Raw genomic sequence first — 23,836 nt, 5'->3', positions numbered from 1 at the left:
GCAACTAATTGCATGGAAACCAATAGGACCCAATCCACACTTTCCTCTGAGGCCTCATTGCCATGGAGGTGGAGATGTGTTACTCCTGTAAGGAACATGCACATAAACATGACTAGCTCCTCCCAATCATTTGGGGCCTACTTTGGATCGGAGTGGATAGTTAGTTGCAGGCCACCTGCCAGTCTACTCGATGTAAGTTGATCCCTTAAGTTTCACTAGTGTTCACCTTTTATTTGATGAAGCTTTACACACCTGTGAGAAGAAAGGCTAGAAAAGGAGGCAGAATCTTTGGTTGTCTCCCTCAGGTGCTGGGTCTACACCTCCAGTATGGAGGGCGACTGTGCTTCTGCAATCCAGGGAAAAGAAGGAGACATACTTCCTGATGTAAACCAAAGCATGAACCTACACCAAAGCTTAAGTCAAGAGCAGTATTGTGAGAAGTGAGACATGTGAGACCAACAAGCCTAACATCATTACCAAACTGCCTGGTCTCTGTCAGATTCTACAAACTACCATGTTATTGCGAGGGCCCTTATCCTTACCCTCTAGTATCCTGCAGATTATTTACAATCAAGCATGGCCGTAAGAGAAAAACCTCAATGTTTGCCAACATACCTGAACGTGTCTACAAGTAAGTGCAACCCAGAGAAGAGAGGGCCTATGTGCGTCTATATATGCCAACATGATAGCAACTACAACAGAGGGCGCAACTGTTCAGAGGGCCAATTCACTTCAGCACTTGTTGTCAATCCTAAGAATATCAGAAAGCGAGACTGCGCCATTTTCCCTTAGCCTAAGGACTTGAGTGTACCTGTCCACCACTGCTTCTCGTGTCCCTGCAGCAAATATTGACTTTAGGGCAGATTTTCCTCTATCTCTGCTGCTGATGCTTCCACAGCACCTTCCCTTCAGCACTGGATCAAAAGAGGGACAGGTGTCACCAGCCCAGGTGGTGCTTGGGCAGTGCAGCGCCCCCTAAATTGTGGCATTACAGAACCCAAAGTGAACTCTACCTGCAGAATGAGTAAGAAACAGAACATTGAGACTGCCCATTTTAACCTGAAACTGCACTTTGGGTACAGGCATGCATCTCCACTTTAAAAACCGTATCCTTACTTTGAACACAGGTACACCACAGGAACAGATACAGAGTAAATGGGCTACTTACACATATCACTTTTCATAGCAACAATACTCCCCCTTTTTACACTTTGTCCCTGTTAAAGAAACTTGGAAGACATCTGGATTTGCATGCCAAATAACATAACTTTTGCATGCCCTGTGAGTGGAGTTCTTTCCTCTCTACCTATTTCTATCTGACTTCTTACTGACATTCTGTAAAATGACAATGCCATTGCCTATAAACTGAGTGTCAAGATGGACTTCACACATTGTGCTTCCGTTGTCTTTCTTCGCCTGTGCTACGCACCTTACTTAGCTACTCTAGTTTCTCCATGCTCGATTCTTCTCATCGTTATTTTCCTCGACTGCTAATAGTAACTTATGGTCGTTTTTACTATTGTTTAAAGTAATTCCGTGGCTGACTGCAACTCTTTTTAACAGTCCTTTCAAAATGACAACAGTTAAGTTCACTACTTGCCTTGCTTGTTAGTGCTTTGTAACCCTGCCACACTCTCACCTGTGGCCGTAAATGAATTTTTGAAGCAACTTTTTCAGTCTGAGCCTCAGCCTCCGTTTTGTTCCTTTTGTATAGTAATCTGATGCCCTGCAATTGCGACCTAATGAAACTACTGTATATTTTTGTAGTATTATATCTTGTGAACTCTCTAAGCCGCATATTGCATGCATTCAATTCCCCTTTTCCCTCTATCTGCTGCAAACATCTGTGCACTCATTTCTGCAATATAAATCTCTGTTCCCAGTGCTCTGAATCTCCTTCCGGGTGAAGTTTTACTATGGATAAGGCAATGCAGAAATAAAACGTATAGATAGTGGTTATGCCATTTTAGTTCCTTAAGTTATCAGGGATCGAAAAATCCACTCGACCACTCGCATTGACGAGTCCCTTCTGGCCAGTTGACACTGAACAGGTGTTCTGTTCATTTGAAAAGTGGAGGGGCAATAAAAGAAGCCTTTAAATCTTGTTCTCATGTCACATTTGCTCTGTGTTCACAGACAGAGGTCAAAAGTCAGTTTTTCTTACAATTAATTTTTCTTCTGACTGCAGAGTTCCAGGACTTTGTAAGGTGAACTGTGTGACCTGCTGCTTAGAATGTAAAAAAAAAAAAAAGGAGATAGGGTGTCACATAACACTTAAATGAATAAGTCAACTGTGCAAACATTTCAAAATATATTTCAGTAGTTGTGAAAGTCCTTTTTTTATATTTGTGTGATGAAAAAATATTTTAATAGGAGGAAAACAAATTAGAATACTTTACATGTTGATGTGCAAAGGATTTGTTTTCTGAAACCCAAATTTCACAGATTGTTAATACACTATATAGTTTTATCAGTAAAGCTGCAAGTTAGCGGAGAGTTTTTTGGACATTTATTTGAAAGTTACCGTGTGCAGATGACAATATGTTACCACATCATGGTTTAGTAATATATTTATTAAAATTGAGTGTTTAAACAAACTGAGAAACACTCCTGCCCTGATGGCAATGTTGTTAGTAAACTAAAAGAAGTCCTAGGTTACGTGGGATAGACCTCATGGGTATGTGGGCTAGATTCTTGTGATGCATGCAGCAAACCTTAGTCTACTTAATCAAACAAAAGAGTTTTTTTTGTTCTAGAGAAATGCTGAGCTCACATATTTGAAGGTGCAATCATATGTGCGAATTAAGAGAAAGGCGACTCTGTAAACTATTTGCCTAGGATCACACAATTTGAGACCTGTTTACGGGTCAAGTACATTACAGTTAGGTCGAGTAGATTATTCAAGTTACTCAACCTGCAAGTCTATTAACATTTTTATGATTTTTTGAGCCCTGATTATGAATATTATCAAAAGGCAAATAAAATATATCTGTTACAAAATGGTTAACCCTGCTTTGACAATAAAGCCATTGTGATTGCTACATATGCTTGCCTAACTATTTCCCACACCACCCTCCAAGAGTAAGCCTTGACTGTTTCACTGCACTATCCCAAAGGGCAAAGCTTGAAGGTACTTGGCAACTCAGTGAACTTGCAGTAATACCCGTGTCCCATGTTCCTAATGTCTACAGCAATGTTTAGTACAAGAATCTGCTAGATGTTCTCAAGTCATACAGGTCCTGGAGAACGATTATGACGACTGCTAACAAAAGAGCTAAAACAAAAATAAGGATGTAAAGAAAAATAACAAGGCCAGGTACACTAGCGATTCCAATGTTTATGTGACGAGATTTATAAAACGCACAGCTACTCGAAGAAGAGTGGCCTGGGGCTACAAGGTAAATAAAGAAATCAGGATCAAACTCACTGTGAGAAAAGCTAGGTCATGAGTTTTTTTCTTAAAAGGGCCTTCATCTTGAAACTGCCAGAGGGAGAGAGGAAGATTGCTCCATCATTGGGGGCACAGAAAAGCAAAAGATCGACCACCAGCCTTCGCCAGCCAGATACTCGGAATTAGACGCAGAGAGTTGTTAGAAGACAGTAGAACTCTACTATAATAGGCAATTCTGGCCAATAGATATTTAGGTCCAGTATGGTGAACGGCTCTATCCATTAGCAAGGAAGACTTAAAAAGAATCTGTTTCTCCACAGGGAGCCAATGCAGTTTACGCAAGTACATAGAATTGTGTTCACATCTAGAGAGTCCAAAGACTAGCCTGGCTGCAGCATTCTGAACACACTGGAGTTTATTAAGTAGATACTTTGGCAGACCTGCATACAGGGCATTGGCATAGTCCAACCTAGACATGACTAATGTTAAAACCACTGTGATTCTAGCTGGCCATGAAAGAAAGTGCAAGATTTTTTTAACATACCTAAGATTCCAAAGAAGACACCAACCAGGGCAGTAATTTGATTATGAAAGGACAATTTATCAAATTTGAACCCCAGATTCTTAGCTGAATCAGCTAGGGTGTTAGGACGACTGACCCCCAAGGGATAGTGAACCCCTAAATCAAGGGAATAATTGTGTCCAAAACAAAGGACCTCAGTCTTTTCGGAGTTGCACTTCGATGATTAGTAGACATCCAAAAGAAGAGAGCTGTCAATCAAAGTTGGATGGCATACTGTTGAATAAGCAAGCCTTTGTCCCAGGTAAAAGGATGCTGGGTATCATCTGCATATGAGATAATCCTAGCCCCAAAAGATTCAACCACCTTTGCTATGGAGGACATATATATATGTTTGATGGCATGTGTAGCTGCAGATACACATGCTGTGCATTATCCTGCCATCTAGTGTTGGGCTCGGAGTGTTACAAGTTGTTTTTCTTCGAAGAAGTCTTTTCGAGTCTCGAGACCGAGGGACTCCTCCCCTTCGGCTCCATTGCGCATGGGCGTCAACTCCATCTTAGATGGTTTTCTTTCCGCCATCGGGTTCGGACGTGTTCCTCTTCGCTCCGTATTTCGATTCAGGAAAGTTAGTTAGTTATCGGAAAATTCAACGGTATTGTTCACGCTCGGTATCGGTTTAGTTTTAGCACATTGACACCGAAGAAAGAAGCGCTCCGGCGGCCCTTCGGGGCTTCCACTCTCCAGCGGGGCCTGGTCGGCCCGACCGCGTCCATCTTCAAACCTCATGGACCGGACCCCCTTCCGCTTCTGCCCCAATTGCCACGCAAAGTATCCTTATACAGACCAACACTTGGTCTGTAATCTGTGTTTATCTCCGGAACACAGGGAAGATACTTGCGAGGCCTGTCAGGCATTTCGATCCAAGAAAACACTACGTGATCGAAGAGCTCAAAGACTCCAGATGGCGTCGACACCGGCCGAGCAGATCGACGTCGAGGAAGAGGAGAGATTCTCCATTCGAGATTCGGACTCGGACGAGTCCGAAAGTGAGCAGCTGAAACAGCAACAAACTGTGAGTAAACCAGCCCCGGCAAAGACTCACCCAAAGATAATAAAGGCCAACAGGCCATGGCTTAATCCGAAAACACGGTGACCAAACATCGGCACCGAAAAAGGCCTCCCAGCAGCCGAAGACATCCGACTCCGGTCGAGATACCGGCTCCGAACCATCTCGGCACCGAGAGTTCGGCACCCCTAAAGTCAAGAAGGTTTCCTCTGAGCCAAAAAAGACAAAAAGCTTCGGTGCCGAAACATGCAGCCTCGGAGCCGAAATCAGGATCCTATACAGAAGAGCAGGGCCTTTCAACTCAGTTGCACGGGCACAGATTTGAACAAGAACTGAGCATGGGAGAGCCAGACCATACCCAGAGGAGGTTGCACATACATAAGGACACGGGGAAAATCCAAACTCTTCCTCCAATAAAAATCAAGCGAAAGCTAGCATTCCAGGAGACGGAAATGCAGCCAAAAGCAAAAGTGGCTAAAGAGAAAACACCACCAAGGTTCTCGCCACAGCAATCTCCATTACATTCGCCACACCTGTCCCCGGTAGCAACACCCCCAATGATGCAGTCGCCGACACACAGGGGGATGACCCAAGATGACCCGGATGCATGGGACTTCTATGATGCACCGGTCTCAGACAATAGTCCCGATTGCTACCCGGCAAGGCCGTCACCACCTGAGGACAGCACTGCATATATGCAGGTGGTTTCAAGGGCAGCTACATTCCATCATGTAGCAATGCATGCAGAGCCCATAGAGGACGACTTTTTGTTTAACACCTTGTCATCTACTTACACCTCATACCAAAGTTTGCCAATGCTGCCAGGCATGTTAAAACACGCCAAACAAGTGTTCCAGGACCCAGTAAAAGGCAGAGCCATCACGCCTAGGGTGGAGAAGAAATATAAACCTCCCCCAACGGACCCTGTGTTTATCACACAACAATTAACTCCTGATTAGGTGGTAGTGGGAGCAGCCCAAAAGAGGGCAAACTCCCAATCCTCAGGAGACGCACCACAGCCTGACAAGGAAAGTCGGAAATTCGCAGCAGGCAAGAGGGTGGCAGCACAGGCAGCCAATCAATGGTGGATTGCCAATTCTCAGGCTCTACTGGCTCGATACGACAGGGCACATTGGAATGAAATGCAACATCTCATTCAGCACCTTCCCAAAGAGTACCAAAAACGTTCCCAACAGGTTGTTGAGGAAGGTCAAACTATTTCTAACAACCAAATAAGGTCGGCTATGGGCTCAGCAGACACGGCGGCAAGGACAGTGAACACTGCAGTAACCATTCGTAGGCACGCATGGTTACGGAGCTCCGGACTTAAGCCAGAAATCCAGCAGGCTGTGCTGAATATGCCCTTCAACCAAGAACGATTGTTTGGGCCGAAGGTGGATACAGCAATTAAAAAAAATTAAAAAAAACTTAAAAAGGACACGGACACGCCCAAAGCCATGGGCGCACTCTACTCCCCACAGAGCAGAGGCACTTTAAGAAAGCCGGGGGGGGGTTTCGTTCCCAAACCACAGAGCCTTCCACCTCACAAGTCAGACCCACATATCAGGGCCAGTATCAGAGAGGAGGTTTTCGAGGACAATATAGGGGTGGACAATTCCCTAAAACAAGAGGAAAATTCCAGAGCCCAAAAAACCCACAAACCAAACAGTGACTTCAATGTCACAAACCCCCACCACTCAACACCAGTAGGGGGGAGACTTACCGCATATTACAACAACTGGGAACACATAACTAGGGGCGCATGGGTCCTAGCCATTATCCAACATGGTTATTGCAGAGAATTCCTACAATTGCCACCAGATGTGCCTCCAAGAGCACACAATATGTCCAAACAACACTTAGACCTGTTACAAGTAGAAGTCCAAGCATTGTTACAAAAACAAGCAATAGAACTAGTGCCCAACCATCAACAAGTAACAGGTGTCTACTCCCTGTATTTCCTAATTCCAAAGAAAGACAAAACTCTGAGACCCATATTAGACCTCAGAACACTGAATCTTTACATCAAATCAGATCACTTTCACATGGTGACACTTCAAAACGTGATTTCCTTGCTCAAAAATCAAGACTACATGTCACCATTAGATCTCAAGGATGCTTATTTCCACATACCCATACATCCTTCCCACAGGAAATACTTAAGGTTTGTAATACAGGGCGTGCATTACCAATTCAAAGTGTTACCATTCGGGATAACAACAGCCCCAAGGGTATTCACAAAATGCCTTGCAGTAGTAGCCGCTCACATCAGGAGACAGCACATGCACGTATTCCCTTACTTAGACGATTGGTTAATAAAAACCAGCACTCAGCAACAGTGTCTTCTGCACACACAATACGTCATAGAAACCCTACACAAACTAGGGTTCTCTCTAAACTACCAAAAATCACATCTACAACCGTGCCAAATACAACAATATTTAGGAGCAACAATCGACACACAAAAGGCGATTGCCACTCCAAGTCCACAAAGAGTACAAGCCTTCCAAAATATAATGTTAAACATGTACCCAAACCAGCACTATCAAGTGAGGTTTGTAATGAAACTTCTAGGCATGATGTTTTCATGCATAGCCATTGTCCCAAACGCAAGACTACACACGCGACCCCTACAACAGTGCCTAGCAAAGCAATGGACACAAGCACAAGGTCAACTCCAAGATCTAGTGTTGATAGACCGCCAGACACAATTCTCGCTTCAATGGTGGAACCCATAAATTTAAACCAAGGGCGGCCATTCCAAGACCCAGTGCCTCAATACGTGATCACAACAGATGCTTCCATGATGGGGTGGGGAGCACACCTTAACCAGCACAGTATACAGGGACAATGGGACGTTCACCAAAAACAACTGCATATAAATCATTTAGAACTGTTAGCAGTGTTTCTAGCATTGAAAGCATTTTAACCACTAATAACCCACAAACACATTCTTGTCAAAACAGACAACATGACAACAATGTATTACCTAAACAAACAAGGAGGGACACACTCATCACAACTGTGTCTCTTAGCACAAAAGGTTTGGCATTGGGCGATTCGCAATCACATTCGCCTAATAGCACAGTACATCCCAGGGATTCAAAACCAGTTGGCCGACAATCTCAGTCGAGATCACCAACAAACACACGAATGGGAAATTCATCCCCAGATACTACACAATTACTTTCTATGCTGGGGAACACCAAAAATAGACCTATTCGCAACAAAAGACAACGCAAAATGGCAAAACTTCGCGTCCAGGTATCCACACCCTCAGTCCAAGGGCAATGCGTTATGGATGAGTTGGTCAGGGATATTTGCTTACGCTTTTCCCCCTCTCCCACTCCTTCCTTATCTGGTAAACAAATTGAGTCAAAACAAACTCAAACTAATACAAATAGCACCAACCTGGGCTCGCCACCCGTGGTACACAACACTACTAGACCTGTCAGTAGTACCTCATATCAAATTACCAAACAGACCAGATCTGTTAACTCAACACAAACAACAGATCAGACACCCGAATCCAGCATCGCTCAATCTAGCAATCTGGCTCCTTAAGTCTTAGAATTTGGACATTTAGACCTTACACAAGAATGTATGGATGTTATTAAACAAGCTAGAAAACCTACTACAAGACATTGTTACGAAAACAAATGGAAAAGATTTGTTTATTACTGCCATAATAATCAAATCAACCACTACATGCTTCCGCAAATAACATTGTAATCTACTTATTACACTTACAAAAATCTAAACTAGCTTTTTCTTCAATTAACATACATCTCACAGCAATATCTGCCTATCTGCAAATTACACATTCAACATCACTTTTTAGAATCCCAGTTATCAAAGCATTTATGGAGGGATTAAAAAGAATCATACCCTCGAGAACACCACCAGTCCCCTCGTGGAACCTCAATATTGTGTTAACACGACTCATGGGACCACCATTTGAACCCATGCACTCTTGTGAGATGCAATACTTAACTTGGAAAGTAGCCTTCCTGATAGCCATCACATCTCTTAGAAGAGTAAGTGAAATACAAGCATTTACTATACAAGAGCCCTTTATACAAATACATAAACATAAAGTGGTTCTCCGTACAAATCCCAAATTCTTACCAAAACTTATATCACCGTTCCACCTAAACCAAACAGTGGAACTCCCAGTTTTTTTTCCCACAACCAGACTCAGTAGCCGAAAGAGCATTACATAAGTTAGACATTAAAAGAGCACTAATGTATTACATTGATAGAACAAAACAGTTTCGCAAAACAAAACAATTGTTTGTAGCCTTTCAAAAACCTCATGCAGGAAATCCAATTTCTAAACAGGGCATTGCCAGATGGATAGTAAAATGTATTCAGACCTGCTATATCAAAGCAAAAAGAGATCTACCTATTACACCAAAGGCGCACTCCACTAGGAAAAAAGGCGCCACAATGGCTTTTCTAGGAAATATACCTATGACAGAAATCTGTAAGGCAGCCACATGGTCTACGCCTAGTACATTCACAAAACATTACTGTGTAGATGTGTTAACAACACAACAAGCCACAGTAGGACAGGCTGTATTACGAACATTATTTCAAACAACTTCAACTCCTACAGGCTAAGCCACCGCTTTTGGGGAGATAACTGCTTACTAGTCTATGCACAGCATGTGTATTTGCAGCTACACATGCCATCAAACGGAAAATGTCACTTACCCAGTGTACATCTGTTTGTGGCATGAGACGCTGCAGATTCACATGCGCCCTCCCACCTCCCCGGGAGCCTGTAGCCGTTATAATTTGGATGAAACTTGTAAATTTGTAAATATATACTATTTTTTTAGACACATTATGTACATACATACTTACTCCATTGCATGTGCACCTTTATTATATACACAACTCCTACCTCACCCTCTGCGGGGAAACAATCTAAGATGGAGTTGACGCCCATGCACAATGGAGCCGAAGGGGAGGAGTCCCTCGGTCTCGTGACTCGAAAATACTTCTTTGAAGAAAAACAACTTGTAACACTCCGAGCCCAACACTAGATGGCAGGATAATGCACAGCATGTGAATCTGCAGCGTCTCATGCCACGAACAGATGTACACTGGGTAAGTGACATTTTCCAAATATTGAATAATGTTGGGCAATCCCTGTGGGACTCCAATAGAAAGCTTCTGGCTATTAGAAGAGTAAGGAGGACGCCATACAGCTTGTGTCCTGTGCCCAAGAAAGTACTTCAGCTAAGGCCAAGCATTATCCCTAATCCCGATCTCCTTAAGTTGGGAAAGCAGTCTTTCATGTGGGACTGTATCGAATGCTGGAAAATAAAAGAAGACACAAACTTTCATACTTACAATGCAAGTACTATGCAAAAAATACAACTTAAAAGCAAGCAAAGGAAGCTGCTAAGTGAGCTAAGCAAGGGAAATGTTTTTGTCAGTGATTTTTGGTGAAAGGGACAAGCTTCAAAAGTTGGTCAATTCAGGAAACCAAGACCTGGTCACCCATGCAAAAGCTACTGGAGTAGAAGTACTAAGGAATTTTGTGATGCAGAACTAAAGTCCTAGCTCTGACCAGTTGCATCAGATTGATGGTGTCAATACTTAGCACAGATATTGTGGAGGAAGGGGCCTGGATCATACAACGAGATTTAGTTGTCCTAGAACTGCTGAATTGGTGTCTTCTAAATCATCTGCTAAAAAGGACAGAAAGAAGGCGAGGTGTGAAGTGGAAGTGGAAAGTAGCTGCACGAAACGGTGAACTGAACTAAAATAGATTGCCATTGAAAAATAGAGGAAAAGAAAAGGTTGTTGAGGTTTAGTGTATCATTAAAATGATGGAAAGGTTACATTCCTGTCCAGAAGTTCCAGTGGTTCACAGAATTTGAAATCTCTCCAATATCAAATCATTTACGAAGGACACTAATATGAAGGTTACTTATCACCCACAGATGATACACAAGCTTTCTCAATGCTGTACTTTTCACCATCCCCAGTTTACCTTACTGACAAGTGTGCCTAGCTTCCCTAAACGGGCAAAGATGTTCTATTCCCCTTTCGCGCTCTCTGAACTTTCCTACAGATTATGGTATACCCCCAAGCCAGTCCGTTTGCTCGGCTGGGGGTTTTCCTCTTTCTTCCCCTTTCTTTTAGGAAGTTCTTCCTCACATACGATTTGCACGATTCTCCATCAGTCACAAGTTGTATTAGAAATTTAGAATTGCGTATTACAACATGGCTACACACACCTGAGTTGCCTTAGGCAGTGGTGTCTTTTGCCCTATAACACAAATTGGGCAACTGGTCCAGCAAAGTAAAAAAACAGGGGAAAATCAATCATATATGCCACGGCTCGAGCCATGGACTTTATTTTGACTAATTAATGTTTAACATGTGTTTTTGGATTTGAATAGTGGTTTATGTATATGTAGAGCACTTACATCTATCAGGCTCGCTCTGATACTCTGAAAGCTCTGCTTTTGTTTTCTTGTAGCCGACTGCAGTTTCCATCCTTGAAACAATTTCTTATATGATGTGATTTCTGTTTTCTATGTGTACCATTGTGCAACTCTCCAACTTCCTCATGCCTGGTTAGCTCTACTAAAAGCCACAAAACATCAAATCAAAATACACAAAATGGCATTCACAGGTAAATTTGCTCTAATTCTCACTTCTGGCCAAAGTTAACCTAAAGTACTAATTTCCAAGTGCCATTTCTTGCCAATGCCATGCCATACTCTTAAAGCATTTAACGTGCTGCAGCTCACATCAAACAGCTTTAATATGTGAATATCTTACAATCCTTGTATTGCAAAATGGTCTCAAGGATCGAGAAACATGCCCACTTAAATCGAGATGGAGTACTTCCTCTTCACTCGAGGTTAGCAAACTTTTTGAAGAGATGGCAAAAATTTACAAAATCCATATTGTGTGGCTTGGGATAGGGTCCTTGTTGCCTCTTCACTGATTCGGTTTCTCAGAGCGCAGCGGAAGATACCAGTCATTGGGAGGAGTCTTTCGTAAAGTCCACACTGTCTCATATCTCTTCTTCTCTTGAAGGCGGCTCCGCTCGCTACTGCATAGAGCTTCCTACAAGGTAAACAAAGTAGAGACAACTGAGCTCACTGTTGCAGACCACTGCTGATTGTGTAGTTAATACATAAATGCCAAAGCATTGGGGCAACTGTGCTTGCAAGATTCAAGTTAATGGAAGCCTAAGTTAGCCAGCTTGTAACCTTTGGCCAAAATGCTCATCTTTCAAGGAGACTTTTGCTCATTGTGCTGTGTGTTCCCCATTCTTAGATCCTAAAGGTCCTCCATAGGGCAGACATAATTTAAATAGAACTACATCGGAAACAACTGAATTCTTTCGTCCGGTGACACTCGTGAAACAACATACAAAGACATCAATGGGTTTAGAATGAGAAATGTTTACTGAGACATTTAAATATGCATAGCTGGCACATGAGTACAATAGACCATTGGTTCCCACCCTGGGGGTCCGCGCAGCCTCTTCAGTGGGTCTGTGACTGCTTTGAAAATGAAATAATATTAACAGATTAGGTCCTCAGCTTTAAGTAATGGCTCAGTGGGGGGTCCACAGATTTCAATAATCATTCATTGGGGGTCACCGGGTTCCAGTAATGATAAAGTGGGGGGACCACAGAAGTCGAAACGTTGGGAACCTCTGCAATAGAGAGTAAAGGGAGAGATTTTATGGAAATATTTGAATTCTATTAAACATCCTTAGAGTAGAAGAGCATAGGGTGCTATAGATATTTAAATACCCCAAAGGCATGAGCATATTTCAGCAGATGTTTGGCGTTAGAAAAACAGGTGATCAGTAGACTTCGTGACTTGGGAGGTTTAGGAATAATATGGAGAAGTTACAGAAAAGTAAAACCAGCTTACAACAGAAGTTCTGGGGCAAAAGCAGTAACTGAATTCAAATAGACAAGGGGAATACTTATAATGTAGACAAAACAGAGGGAAGTTAAAAGCGCACTGTGCTGCTGTAACCAGATGGTCTGGTTTTTTGATCTGCTATCAATGTGTCAGTAAAGCTTGCTGGACACGAGGGCCTGTCCCAGCAAAACTAGATCATGTCAACATATTTCATCCGACTGCATCGATTCCTCTTTCAAGCTTCTGTGCTACGGAGGTATGAGAAGACAGTGTAGCAAATGTTGTCCATAAATGGCCAGAACTTGCTCAGCAGGTTTATTGTATGATGTTTACAAAATAAATCTACAAAGAATTTTGCTAATTTCTGCAGTGGTCAGGTTTTCAGGACTGAAGCAGCACTGGATGTCACTCTCTCTCCCCACCTACTTTGGTCTAGTAAAATAATCTGTTTGTAGACTGTGTCTGGAGAGCAAGGCAGAGAAAAGGAGGGGCACAACTACTGGGGGCACTAGTATTTCTCGTTATGGTGAATTTTGCATGAAGAAGGATTCAGATCCTTATTTTTTCATTGCAAAAATGAATGTTACGCATGATTAAAGGCCTTAAATCTGCACAATTTGGAAGAGGGAAAGCAAAGGTATAACTGGCATGTGTAATGCTATATCGAGCATACATAAAGTGAAGAGGGGAAGAGTAGCTGCAGAGGTGCTGCAACAACAACAAAGTGATGGATGGAATGCTTGACATATTCTCAGCCAAGCAATTGCTCAGAACAGCTTACCAATCCATTGATTTTCGATCACCTTGCCACTTCAGTTTGGACCCAGCCTTATGTAACTCAGCCTTGGTCTTGCTCCTCGTGGGAACAGTCCAGCACAAACTGCTATGCTAGGTCCTCCCTGAACCGAAATACAAGCAATCTAGGAACAGTTTCACCCTGATGGGGGCTCATCAGCCAACTATAGCTTGATTCCAGTGCCACAGTAAGCACAGGACCCTCATGTGGGCATACCTGTCACACTTAGGAAGACAACTGCAACAACAATGAGAAAATGGATGGAATGCTTGAATTAATCTCAGCTACTGGCAATCATTCGGGCAGCCTCACAATCTACTAGTCGGGCCAGAAATGTATTTGACAGAGAGGTTCAAGAGTCATAAAAGAATGGTCCTCCCATCATATCAAGGAGTGAAGGTAAAATCAGTAACCAAATTGAAAAAGGAATTAAATGGAAATAGTCCTAGTATGGGAAGCAAAAACAGGACATGAAACGCTGTAGGGTCTACACTGATCTAGCACACAGGGAAGTGGGCCTTCTGATCCATATGTGCCTAGCTCTAAGGGTTGAATATGGTTTCACCCTTCATACCTTAGCTGCAGGACTGTGCATTTTTTCCCATTCCCGGCAGGTAGCGTAGTCAGTTTTCCACTGTTGGCAAGAAGGCATTTCACCAAATGTATAATAATAGTGAAACCGATGTCGAAGGCTCTTGCAGTGCTTCCATTCAGACCAGTAATCGTCACAAACACGTGGCGGCTAGGGAAAAAGATACATTTAATTTCAGAAATAATACCAAATAAAAGACTAGCAGCAGGAATACTTTTGACAGGTGTGGGGTCAATAGGCAGCTGTACATTTATTCAAAGCCTCAGTTAAATGTACTTTGGACCCACAGGCTCTACTTTAATGTCAAAACCCTGCATGCTAAACATAACGCTCAGTGCATAGAAAAACAGACAACAGCAAGGTGATGGATGAATGCTTGAATTAATCTCAACCACTGGCAATCGCTCTGGGCAGCATCCCAATTTACTGTAAGGGCCAGAAATGTGGTCTGAAGATTTGGACTACGGGAACGAGCACTGAAAGCCCCTCTTATGGACAGCTCGCACAGCTTGTACTTGTGACATAATCTTTCAGTCTTTCACATAAGCTGCATGCCTGCTGAGAGCTGAAATACTGTTTTTCAAAAATATTCTTCAATGTATTTTTCAGACATGAAAAGCACACATGAGGTCTAACCACATCCCCTAGCCGGAAGTACTTTACAGTGTTTTACTAACAATTACACCTACAAGCAAAGGTCGATTTTATTTTAGAACTACAATAAGGGGCAAAACCAGTCAGATAATTTAAAAAACATTAAGAGTTTGGAACACTGTGGTACTGTCACTATCACAGCGTGTGTTCAAGAAAACCACTTTTCTTTCGAGGCGCTTCACAAGTATCCAACCACAAGCAATATGCTTAATTGAGAAAGTCCTTCCAAATGTAAATTCTCTTTACGCTTAACCTGATTTCTACAATTCGTTTTTCACCTGTACTGCCGTCCATGGAGTTTATTTGGATTCAAACAGCTATATTCATTTCCTTACATGTCACTTCTAGGTTGGCTAGCTAAAACAGCTGAGCATGTTCACCCTGTAAAATAACAATGTTGCAAAGACATCTAATTAATTCATTTCCATTTCTTCCATTTCCTGGGTGCGAAGTAGGCAGAAATAGATTCAGGGGGTTTCGTATTCCAATTTGCCATGTTTGTCTTAGCTGCCTTGGGGATTCTTTGTTCGACCATCGAAGTCTCTAATCCTATTGTTGAAACCAGAAACTGCATTCATGTCATTCTGATCTTCCTGTGCTTGCTTCCTGCCTGTGATCCTTCTACATGTAGGGCTGCCCTCCAACTTTCAGTCATGCAGCTGGTGGGGATCTATTTATCAATGGGAGTCTTGAACTGTGAAGATCAAAAGTGAACCTTTACACAGCTCTATTGAGGTGTGCAACAACCTCGCCGACTTCTTCCATGACAAGTTCGCAACTATATACACAAACTTCAAACCCCAGCCTACACCCACAGACTTCCTCGACAGACACGCCTCCACTGCAACCAACACAAACCACAGACTTACCATCTGGAACCTACACACCACCCAGGACTCTTCCTCCATCATGAAATCCATCCACTCGGGATCTCCCACAAACCCATTCCCGCACCACATCTTCAAGCCAAACGATCCACCAGGAACTCACCACCCCATTCAACACCTCGATCTTCACCGCAACATTTCCCGACACTTGGAAACACGCTGAAGTCAGACCACTTTTCATAATACCCTTTCCCAACCCCACCAAGCTCAAAAACTACCGGCCTATCTCCCTGCTCTCATTCCCAGCCAAGGTACTGGAAAAGATTATCAACAAGCAACTCAAAGCACACCTGGAGCAGAACCAACTACTCTACTCTGGCATCCATAGCAATTACAATACAGAGACCATCCTGACCGCAGACACTAACGACATCCGAACCCTGCTTGATCGAGGAGAAACAGCAGCCCGATTCTCCTTGACCTCTCAGCAGCCTTCAACACAATATCTCACTACACGCTGAAAGGAAAACAACTCCACCACATCGGTATCCCAGGGGACGCACTCAGGTGGATCACCTCCTTCCTCACCGGAAGAACACTGAGGATCTGCCTACCACTGTTTACCTCCGAATCCAAGGACATCTGTGGTGTCCCTCAGGGCTCATCCCTCAGCCCTGCTCTCCTGAATGCATTCATGACCCAGCTGGCAAACATCATCAGAGTTCACGGTCTCAACATTGTACTCGACACAGACGACATTCAACTCATCCTCTCACTCACCAATGATGCATGACAAGCGTTGCCGACTGAAGAACAACTGCCTGAAGCTGAACACAGACAAGATGGAAGTACTGATCTTCGGCAACAACAGCAACCCATGGAATGACTCCTGATGGCCATCAGACCTAGGACTCGCACTCACACCCACACACTTCCACTACGGCAGAAACCTCAAAATCATCATTGACAACAGACTCACCATGAAATCACAGATAAGCTCTGTCTCCTCCACCTGCGTCTTCACTCTGCACATGCTACGTATGATCCTAAAGTGGCTTCCCCGACACACAAGACGCACTGTGACATGGGCCCTAATCACCAGCCAACTTGAATACAGAAAAGCTCTCTATGTAGGAATCTCCGCACACATCCTACTAAGATCCCAACCATGCAGGACGCTGCAGCCAGACTCATCCTCGACCTTCCCCGAAAAACCCACCTCACACACCACGTCAGGCAATTTCACTGGCTCCATGTACAGAAAATGGCAATTCAAGCTGCTGACCCACGCCCCCAAGCCCTGCACAGCCAAGGACCCGCCAACATCAATCACAGCTTGAACTTCAATCAACCCTCAAAAAAAACTAGGCTCTGCGTTCCCGTCACTGTCCACATTCCCTGCATCTACCGCAGATTAAGTGGAGGACCGTCCTTCTACATCGCAGCAAAGACCTGGAACGACTTCCCCTCAACAGGTCCAGACCATCACATCACTTCCGGAATTTCGAAAGGTCTTCAAGGCCTAGCTGTTCAAATGAGCCCCCAGCAAGCACTTGAATTCGATATTGGGTGATTAGCTGCACTATATAAATCCTGATTGATTCATTGATTGAACATTGTAATAGGTATGGGATTAAATGGAGTGAATGGATCACAAGTGTGCAGAGATCACCACTGTGAACTAGGGCCCATTCCAACTTAAGTGTTCAAGTGAGAACCTGCATTACTTCCAGTAGGTGCATTCATGACACTACACCTTGAAAGAGTATGTTTCTTTACGGAGATGTAGCTTGATCACACCTGGGACATAACAGGATTCTATCATAAAATTTAGGCTTGGTGAAACGGCAGTCAGCAAACTGCTCACCCCACTTTGGTGAAGCATCTTTAGGAGCAACACATATGGTTGTCATAGTTCTCAGAAGACAAAACGGGCCATTTGTATTTTTGCTGTACTGTAAGGGCACAGAACTGGTGGCTGAAAACTAATTTGTGTAAAATTCTTAGTACACTTCCATAACAGAAAGTACACCTGTTTGCTTTAGTAATCATTGAAAAAGAATCTAGACTACTCCCAAATTCTTTTTGACTCATTTCTTCATGTATGTGCGGTTCAAAGGGGAGAAAATAAAGTATTTCACTTATTTTACATTGTTATTTCCTACCACAGGATTGCTGGGTCAGTAAAATTACAGTTCGTGGGCAACAATAGCCACATGGCACCCTCAGCTTGGCATTTTACACACAACGGATTCCGTAGCAGATGGGTTTTTCCTGAAATAATTCTACTAACTTGCTGGAGTGAAAAGAGCTTTATAAATTGGGAATGTCTTTATCTTTTTAAATCTACCTGCACATTTCAGGGATAAAGGTGCTGGACATTTGGCCTCACTGTAGTAAAAACTGGTAGTCTGGCCAACATTCATTTGCACTTTGAGATTGGTTTGGCTTTTTTAAACTCATTATTAGGGAGATCACAAACATCCCTGGGGTACATAAACAAAAGGGGCACAAGTCCATGGGCAGCCAGTCCTTCATCTATGTCCATGACACTCACCCTCCAGTCCTCTCGGTCAGCCATGCTTCCCCGGGTGTCCCGAGCTCTGCCGCAGCCAATGGCAGCGCGAAAGCTTTTTGCGCTTCCTGTTGCCAGAGTCTCGCCAATCGGATCACGCGTACACGCTCCGCCTACTAGCCTGCTACAGCCAATCAATATCCGTCTCTCAAGCTATTCTCACCTGTCGAGGTGGTGCCAATCAGCTGTTGATTTTTTGTGCCTGACATTTCGCTAAACGAATTGACATCAAGCTTCTTATTTGGTAGGAACTACAGACAGGGCAAGAGGCACGCACGGTGTCCTACCATGACCTTGTGGTCGACATAGAAAGGGGACTTTAAGACACAGGTGCCAAGAAAGGCTTTATTAGCGTGTCTATGAAATTAAAGTCACAGAACTACATAACAAATCACAAATTGGTAGCTTTAGACTAATGTTTGCGAGCGCCAAAGAGGGCGATTGTGAAGGAGGAAATGTTGGTTGGTTGGTTGACAGCAGGGCAACTGGAATTATGTGGCAGAGGATGGCCAAATTATACAGCAAGAAAATGCAAATAATGCAACGCAGTGTGTCACATTTGAATATCGTGATAGTATTACTACATTATTTTGTAATTTTTACACGTGTTGACACTGTATGGGCATTGGTTGCACCTCATTAGCACCCGTTTAACACACACATATAGCAATAAAAAAAGTGATCAGTCAACCTTTGCAAAAGGCGTTCCACTGCATGGCAATACATGTTGCTGTGTTGTCAGTAACGTTTGAACAGTGAGCTTAAAACATTTTTTATTAAAATCTGCAGATCATGCTGCAGATGATGGAGTGTGTGGCAAATGTGGCAAATCCATAATTATGCGAAAAACGCTGCAGCCGCACGACTGCCTGATTCCAGTGGCCAGGTAAGTTTGGGATAGCCAACTTTCCATTAAGTATCACTTCTCAACACATTTCCCGCACTTTGAGGGTGGTGACATAGTGCACGTTGTGCCGTCACATTGCAGACAGGAAGTAAAGGCACACAGGTATGAAGTAAAATCCTCAGTTTATTCAGTGGTGACAAGAGCCTTCAGGTCAAGCAAAGAGCAACTGTCCCCTCCATCAGCCATCATAAAGGAAAGCCGCTCTTGGAATGTGTTCCTTGAAAACAGCTCGAGCATGCCAAAGGGTTCTGACATCTATTAAACCTTTCCGGTTATTGTTTATTGACAGAAAGTAGTGGAGCTGTTTTTGCTAAAATTAAATATGTATGGGCACGATGTACCCCACAGACCCAGTCCATTTCAATCTCTGGATCCCAGGGGCTGCAAAATACATAGCATGTATGAAAAAAAATACAAGTCCCATGAAACCTAACAGGCCATTAGCCAATCACAGCCTCAATGTACATATAAACATCAGGGACCGTCTCTTCCTGCTGCAAGGATCATGTGCCATCCTACATAAATTTGCTAAGGATCATTCATGCTTTTGATCTAAAGCTGAACAAAAACATTGTACTAAACAGGTGTAGGAAGTTGGCTCTGTATATATTATCTCAAAGTGAGAGATAGTGTGCACAGAGTCCAAGGGTTCCCCTTAGAGTTTGATAGTGGCAAAATTAGATAACTCTAATGCTCTATTTTGTGGCAGTGTGGTCGAGAAGTAGGCTTATCAGAGGGTAGAGTTAAGAATTTGTTGTACACACACAGGCAATAAATGAGGAACACACACTCAAAGACTTAACTCCAGGACAATAGGTTTTTATATAAAAACATATCTTTTCTTAATTTATTTTTTAGAACCACAAGATTCAAATTTGAAGTAAGTACATAAAATGCAAGGTATTTCACACAGGTAAGTATAGAGCTTTGGTTTAAAACAGTAGTACACACAGTTTTACTTAAAATGGTAAATAGCTATTTTAAAAGTGGGTACAGTGCAAAAATCAACAGTTCCTGGGGGAGGTAAGTAAACGTTAGTTTCTCGAGTAAGTCAAGCACTTACACAGTCAGTCTCCTGGGCATAGACATTCCACCGTTGGGGGTTCAAGGCAACCCCAAAGCCACAGCACCAGCAACACAGGGCCGGTCAGGTGCAGAGGTCAAAGGAGGGCCCAAAACACATAGGCGCCTATGGAGAACAGGGGTGCTCCGGTTCCAGCCTGCTAGCAGGTAAGTACCTGCGTCCTCGGGGAGCGGACCATGGGGGTTTTGCAGAGTGCTGGGGGGGACACACACAAGCACACAAAACACACCCTCAGCGGCACAGGGGCGGCCTGGTGCAGTGTGCAAAGTAGGCGTCGGGTTTTGTATTGAAAACAATGGAGGGGCCCGGGGGTAACTCTGGCGAAGCAGGCAGGGCACAGGGGGGGCTTCTTGGGCCAGCCACCGACTGGGCTAGGTTGAGGGCCGCCTGCTGGTCACTCCTGTACTGGTAGGTGGTTCCTCTCGGTCCTGGGGGCTACGGGTGCAGTGCTTGGTCCAGGCTTTGGGTTCCTTTGTTATCAGGCAGTCGCGGTCAGGGGGAACCTCTGGAACCTCTCTGCAGGCTTCGCTGTGGGGGTGCAGGGAGGTCGACTCAGGGTGTCCACGTCGTTGGGGTCACCTGGGAGTCCTCTCTGCGGTGTTTGTTGTCATGAACTCGAGCCGGGGTGTCGGGTGCAGAGTGTGAAGACTCACGCTTCTGGCGGGAAGTGAGAGACTCTTTAAAGTTGCTGTTTTGTTGCTGTTTCTGGACAGAGCCGCTGTCCTCAGGAGGTTCTTGGTCCTTTAGGTGCAGGTCAGTCCTCTGAGTCCTCAGAGGTCGCTGGTCCCGCTGGATGCCTCGCTGTGCAGGTTCTTTGAGTCTGGAGACAGGCCGGTAGGGCTGGGGCCAAGTCAGTTGTCGTCTCCGTTGTCTCTGTGGGGCTTCAGGTCAGCAGTCCTTCTTCTTGTTGTAGGTTGCAGGAATCTGATTTCCTGGGTTCAGGGTCACCCTAAATACTCAATTTAGAGGTGTGTTTAGGTCTGGGGAGCAGTAGCCAATGGCTATTGTCCTGGAGAGTGAGGGGAGGGGGGCACATCCCTATTCCTATTGGGGGAATCCTCCAAAACCAAGATGGAGGATTTCTTAAGGCAGGGGTCACCAACTCAGGACACCTTAGGGGCTGTCCTGACTGGTGGGTGACTCCTCCTTGTTTTTCTCATTATCTCCTCTGGACTTGCTGCCAAAAGTGGGGGCTGTGTCCGGGGGGCGGGCATATCCACTAGCTGGAGTGCCCTGGGGCATTGTAACATGAAGCCTGAGCCTTTGAAGCTCACTGCTAGGTGTTACAGTTCCTGCAGGGGGGAGGTGTGAAGCACCTCCACCCAGTGCAGGCTTTGTTTCTGGCTCCAGAGAGCACAAAGGGTCTCACCCCAGGGGGTCAGAAACTCGTCTCAGTGGCAGGCTGGCACAGACCAGTCAGTCCTGCACTGAAGGATTGGGTAAAATACAAGGGGCATCTCTAAGATGCCTTCTGTGTGCATTTTTTAATAAATCCAACACTGGTATCAGTGTGGGTTCATTATTCTGAGAAGTTTGATACCAAACTTCCCAGTATTCAGTGCAGCCATTATGAAACCTTGGAGTTCATTTTGACAAACTCCCAGACCATATACTTAATATGGCCACACTGTACTTACAATGTCTAAGAATAGACTTAGACACTGTAGGGGCATATTGACCATGCAGCTATGCCCCCACCTGTGGTATAGTGCACCCTGCCTTAGGGTTTAAAGACCTGCTAGAAGGGTGACTTACCTATGCCACAGGCAGTATTTTGTGTGCATGGCATCCTGAGGGAGATGCCATGTTGACTTTGCCTTTTTCTCCCCACCAACACACTCAATCTGCAATGGCAGTGTGCACGTGTTAGGTGAGAGGTCTATTAGGGTGGCACAACACATGCTGAAGCCCTTAGGGACCTTCCCTGGTCACAGGGCCCTTGGTACCACTGGTACCTCTTACAAGAGACTTATCTGTGTGCCAGGGGTGTGCCAGTTGTGGAAACAATGGTACATTTTAGTGAAAGAACACTAGTGCAGGAGCCTGGTTAGCAGGGGCCCAGCACATTTCTTAGTCAAGTCAGCATAAAAAATCAGGCAAAAAGTGGGGGGGGGGGTAACTGCAACAGGGAGCCATTTTCCTACAACAGGGCATCCTTGACATTGTTTGCCTGATTACATATTGGAGGGAAGTTAAAGCTTAAGTTCATACATTTAAATCTGTATGCAGAATCAACTCACAAGGGTGACAAGGCAGGGTGGGATAATTCTCTCCTCAATGTCCTTAATAAAATTGAAAATTCTTGTTCATGTGTGTTACAAAATATTGGATTCAATGGCAGGAGGCTTTAGATTCAACACTGTTCAACAATAACAGAAAAGAATAACTCACTAGTTTATAGAATTCCTTAAACTGAGAGTCTGATGACCAAACCGCCATGCAAATGATATCCTCACATTGCACCCCAACAATGAAAGACTTAGAGGCCATTGCCCCTATGACTGAATGAGCACCAAAAATGGATGTGGCAGTGTCTACGTCAGACACAATCCATCTGATCCAACATGCTGAAATAGGGCAAGAAACAGGGCCTTAGAGGCATGCAGAAGAGATTAGTAATTAATTTGCCAGAAGAAGAAAATCTGAGGATAGGTGTGACACTTACATAGACCCGTAGGCTGTGTACCACACACCATTTCATATCTTCTAGAAAATTTGGGAAAGACATTTGTCTTGATCCAGATTTCATTGTTTTGTATGTCAAAAAAGGAACCCCATCAGGAGTGACATACCTATCTCCAAGATCAAATGTGTAAATCTCAGATACTATTTTACAAGAGAAAAGAAGTATAGTACATTTTGCTGTGAGTTGTTTCCTGGATAAAGACATATTGTCAAGCAACGATTGAAGAAATCTCAGAACCACAGAGACATCCTGTAGGAAACTGGCATGGTGTGTGCTGGGTACCTAAGGCACTTACACCATATACCAGGTCCAGGTATCCCCTATTAGTGTAGGCATGGTCTAGAAGCCAGTCTCTCTAGAGGTATCTGTGGATGAGCAGCCAAGGCTTATCTAGGAGACATGCAAAGCTCATGCAATACCACTGTAGTCACTCAGCACTTACACACATGAAAGAAAACACTCAGTGTTACAAAAATAAAGGTACTTTATTTCAGTGACACAATTACCAAAAAGTACTAGAGAGGCAGCCCTCCAATAGCAAGTAACACACTAAATATGTACACTAGTGATCAGTAATAGGCATAAAAAGTGTTAGAAAACAGTGCAAATAGAAATAGACAATAGTGACCTTAGGGGAAGCCCAAACCATATACTAAAAAAATGGAATGTGAATGCAGGACCCCCACCTAGGTAAGTGGAGTGTGTAGAGGGGAGCTGGGGGAATTAGGAAACCCCATAGGGAGTACCACAATACCCCCAGCGACCAGGAAGAAAGAAGTAAGTTACTGTTTTTTCCCCAAACCACCCAAAAGGATGAAAAAGAA

At 43.9% G+C, this 23,836-nt stretch overlaps 1 protein-coding gene across 1 annotated transcript; it reads right to left on the bottom strand.

Annotated features, from left to right (window-relative positions):
• Nucleotides 1-11,749: 11,749 nt before the first annotated feature.
• C11H22orf39 (chromosome 11 C22orf39 homolog) lies at nucleotides 11,750-18,414 on the bottom strand. The gene is made up of 3 exons (XM_069215319.1): nucleotides 18,318-18,414; nucleotides 14,262-14,429; nucleotides 11,750-12,075 (listed from the first exon to the last, which is right to left on the bottom strand). Exons 1-3 carry the CDS (start codon nucleotides 18,339-18,341, stop codon nucleotides 11,947-11,949), a joined length of 321 nt encoding a protein of 106 aa, XP_069071420.1. The 5' UTR covers nucleotides 18,342-18,414; the 3' UTR covers nucleotides 11,750-11,946.
• Nucleotides 18,415-23,836: the final 5,422 nt, after the last annotated feature.

This window comes from Pleurodeles waltl, chromosome 11 (assembly GCF_031143425.1).
Source record: "Pleurodeles waltl isolate 20211129_DDA chromosome 11, aPleWal1.hap1.20221129, whole genome shotgun sequence".
NCBI classification, from domain to species: Eukaryota; Metazoa; Chordata; class Amphibia; order Caudata; family Salamandridae; genus Pleurodeles; species Pleurodeles waltl.
This window is presented reverse-complemented; position numbering and strand designations above follow the sequence as displayed.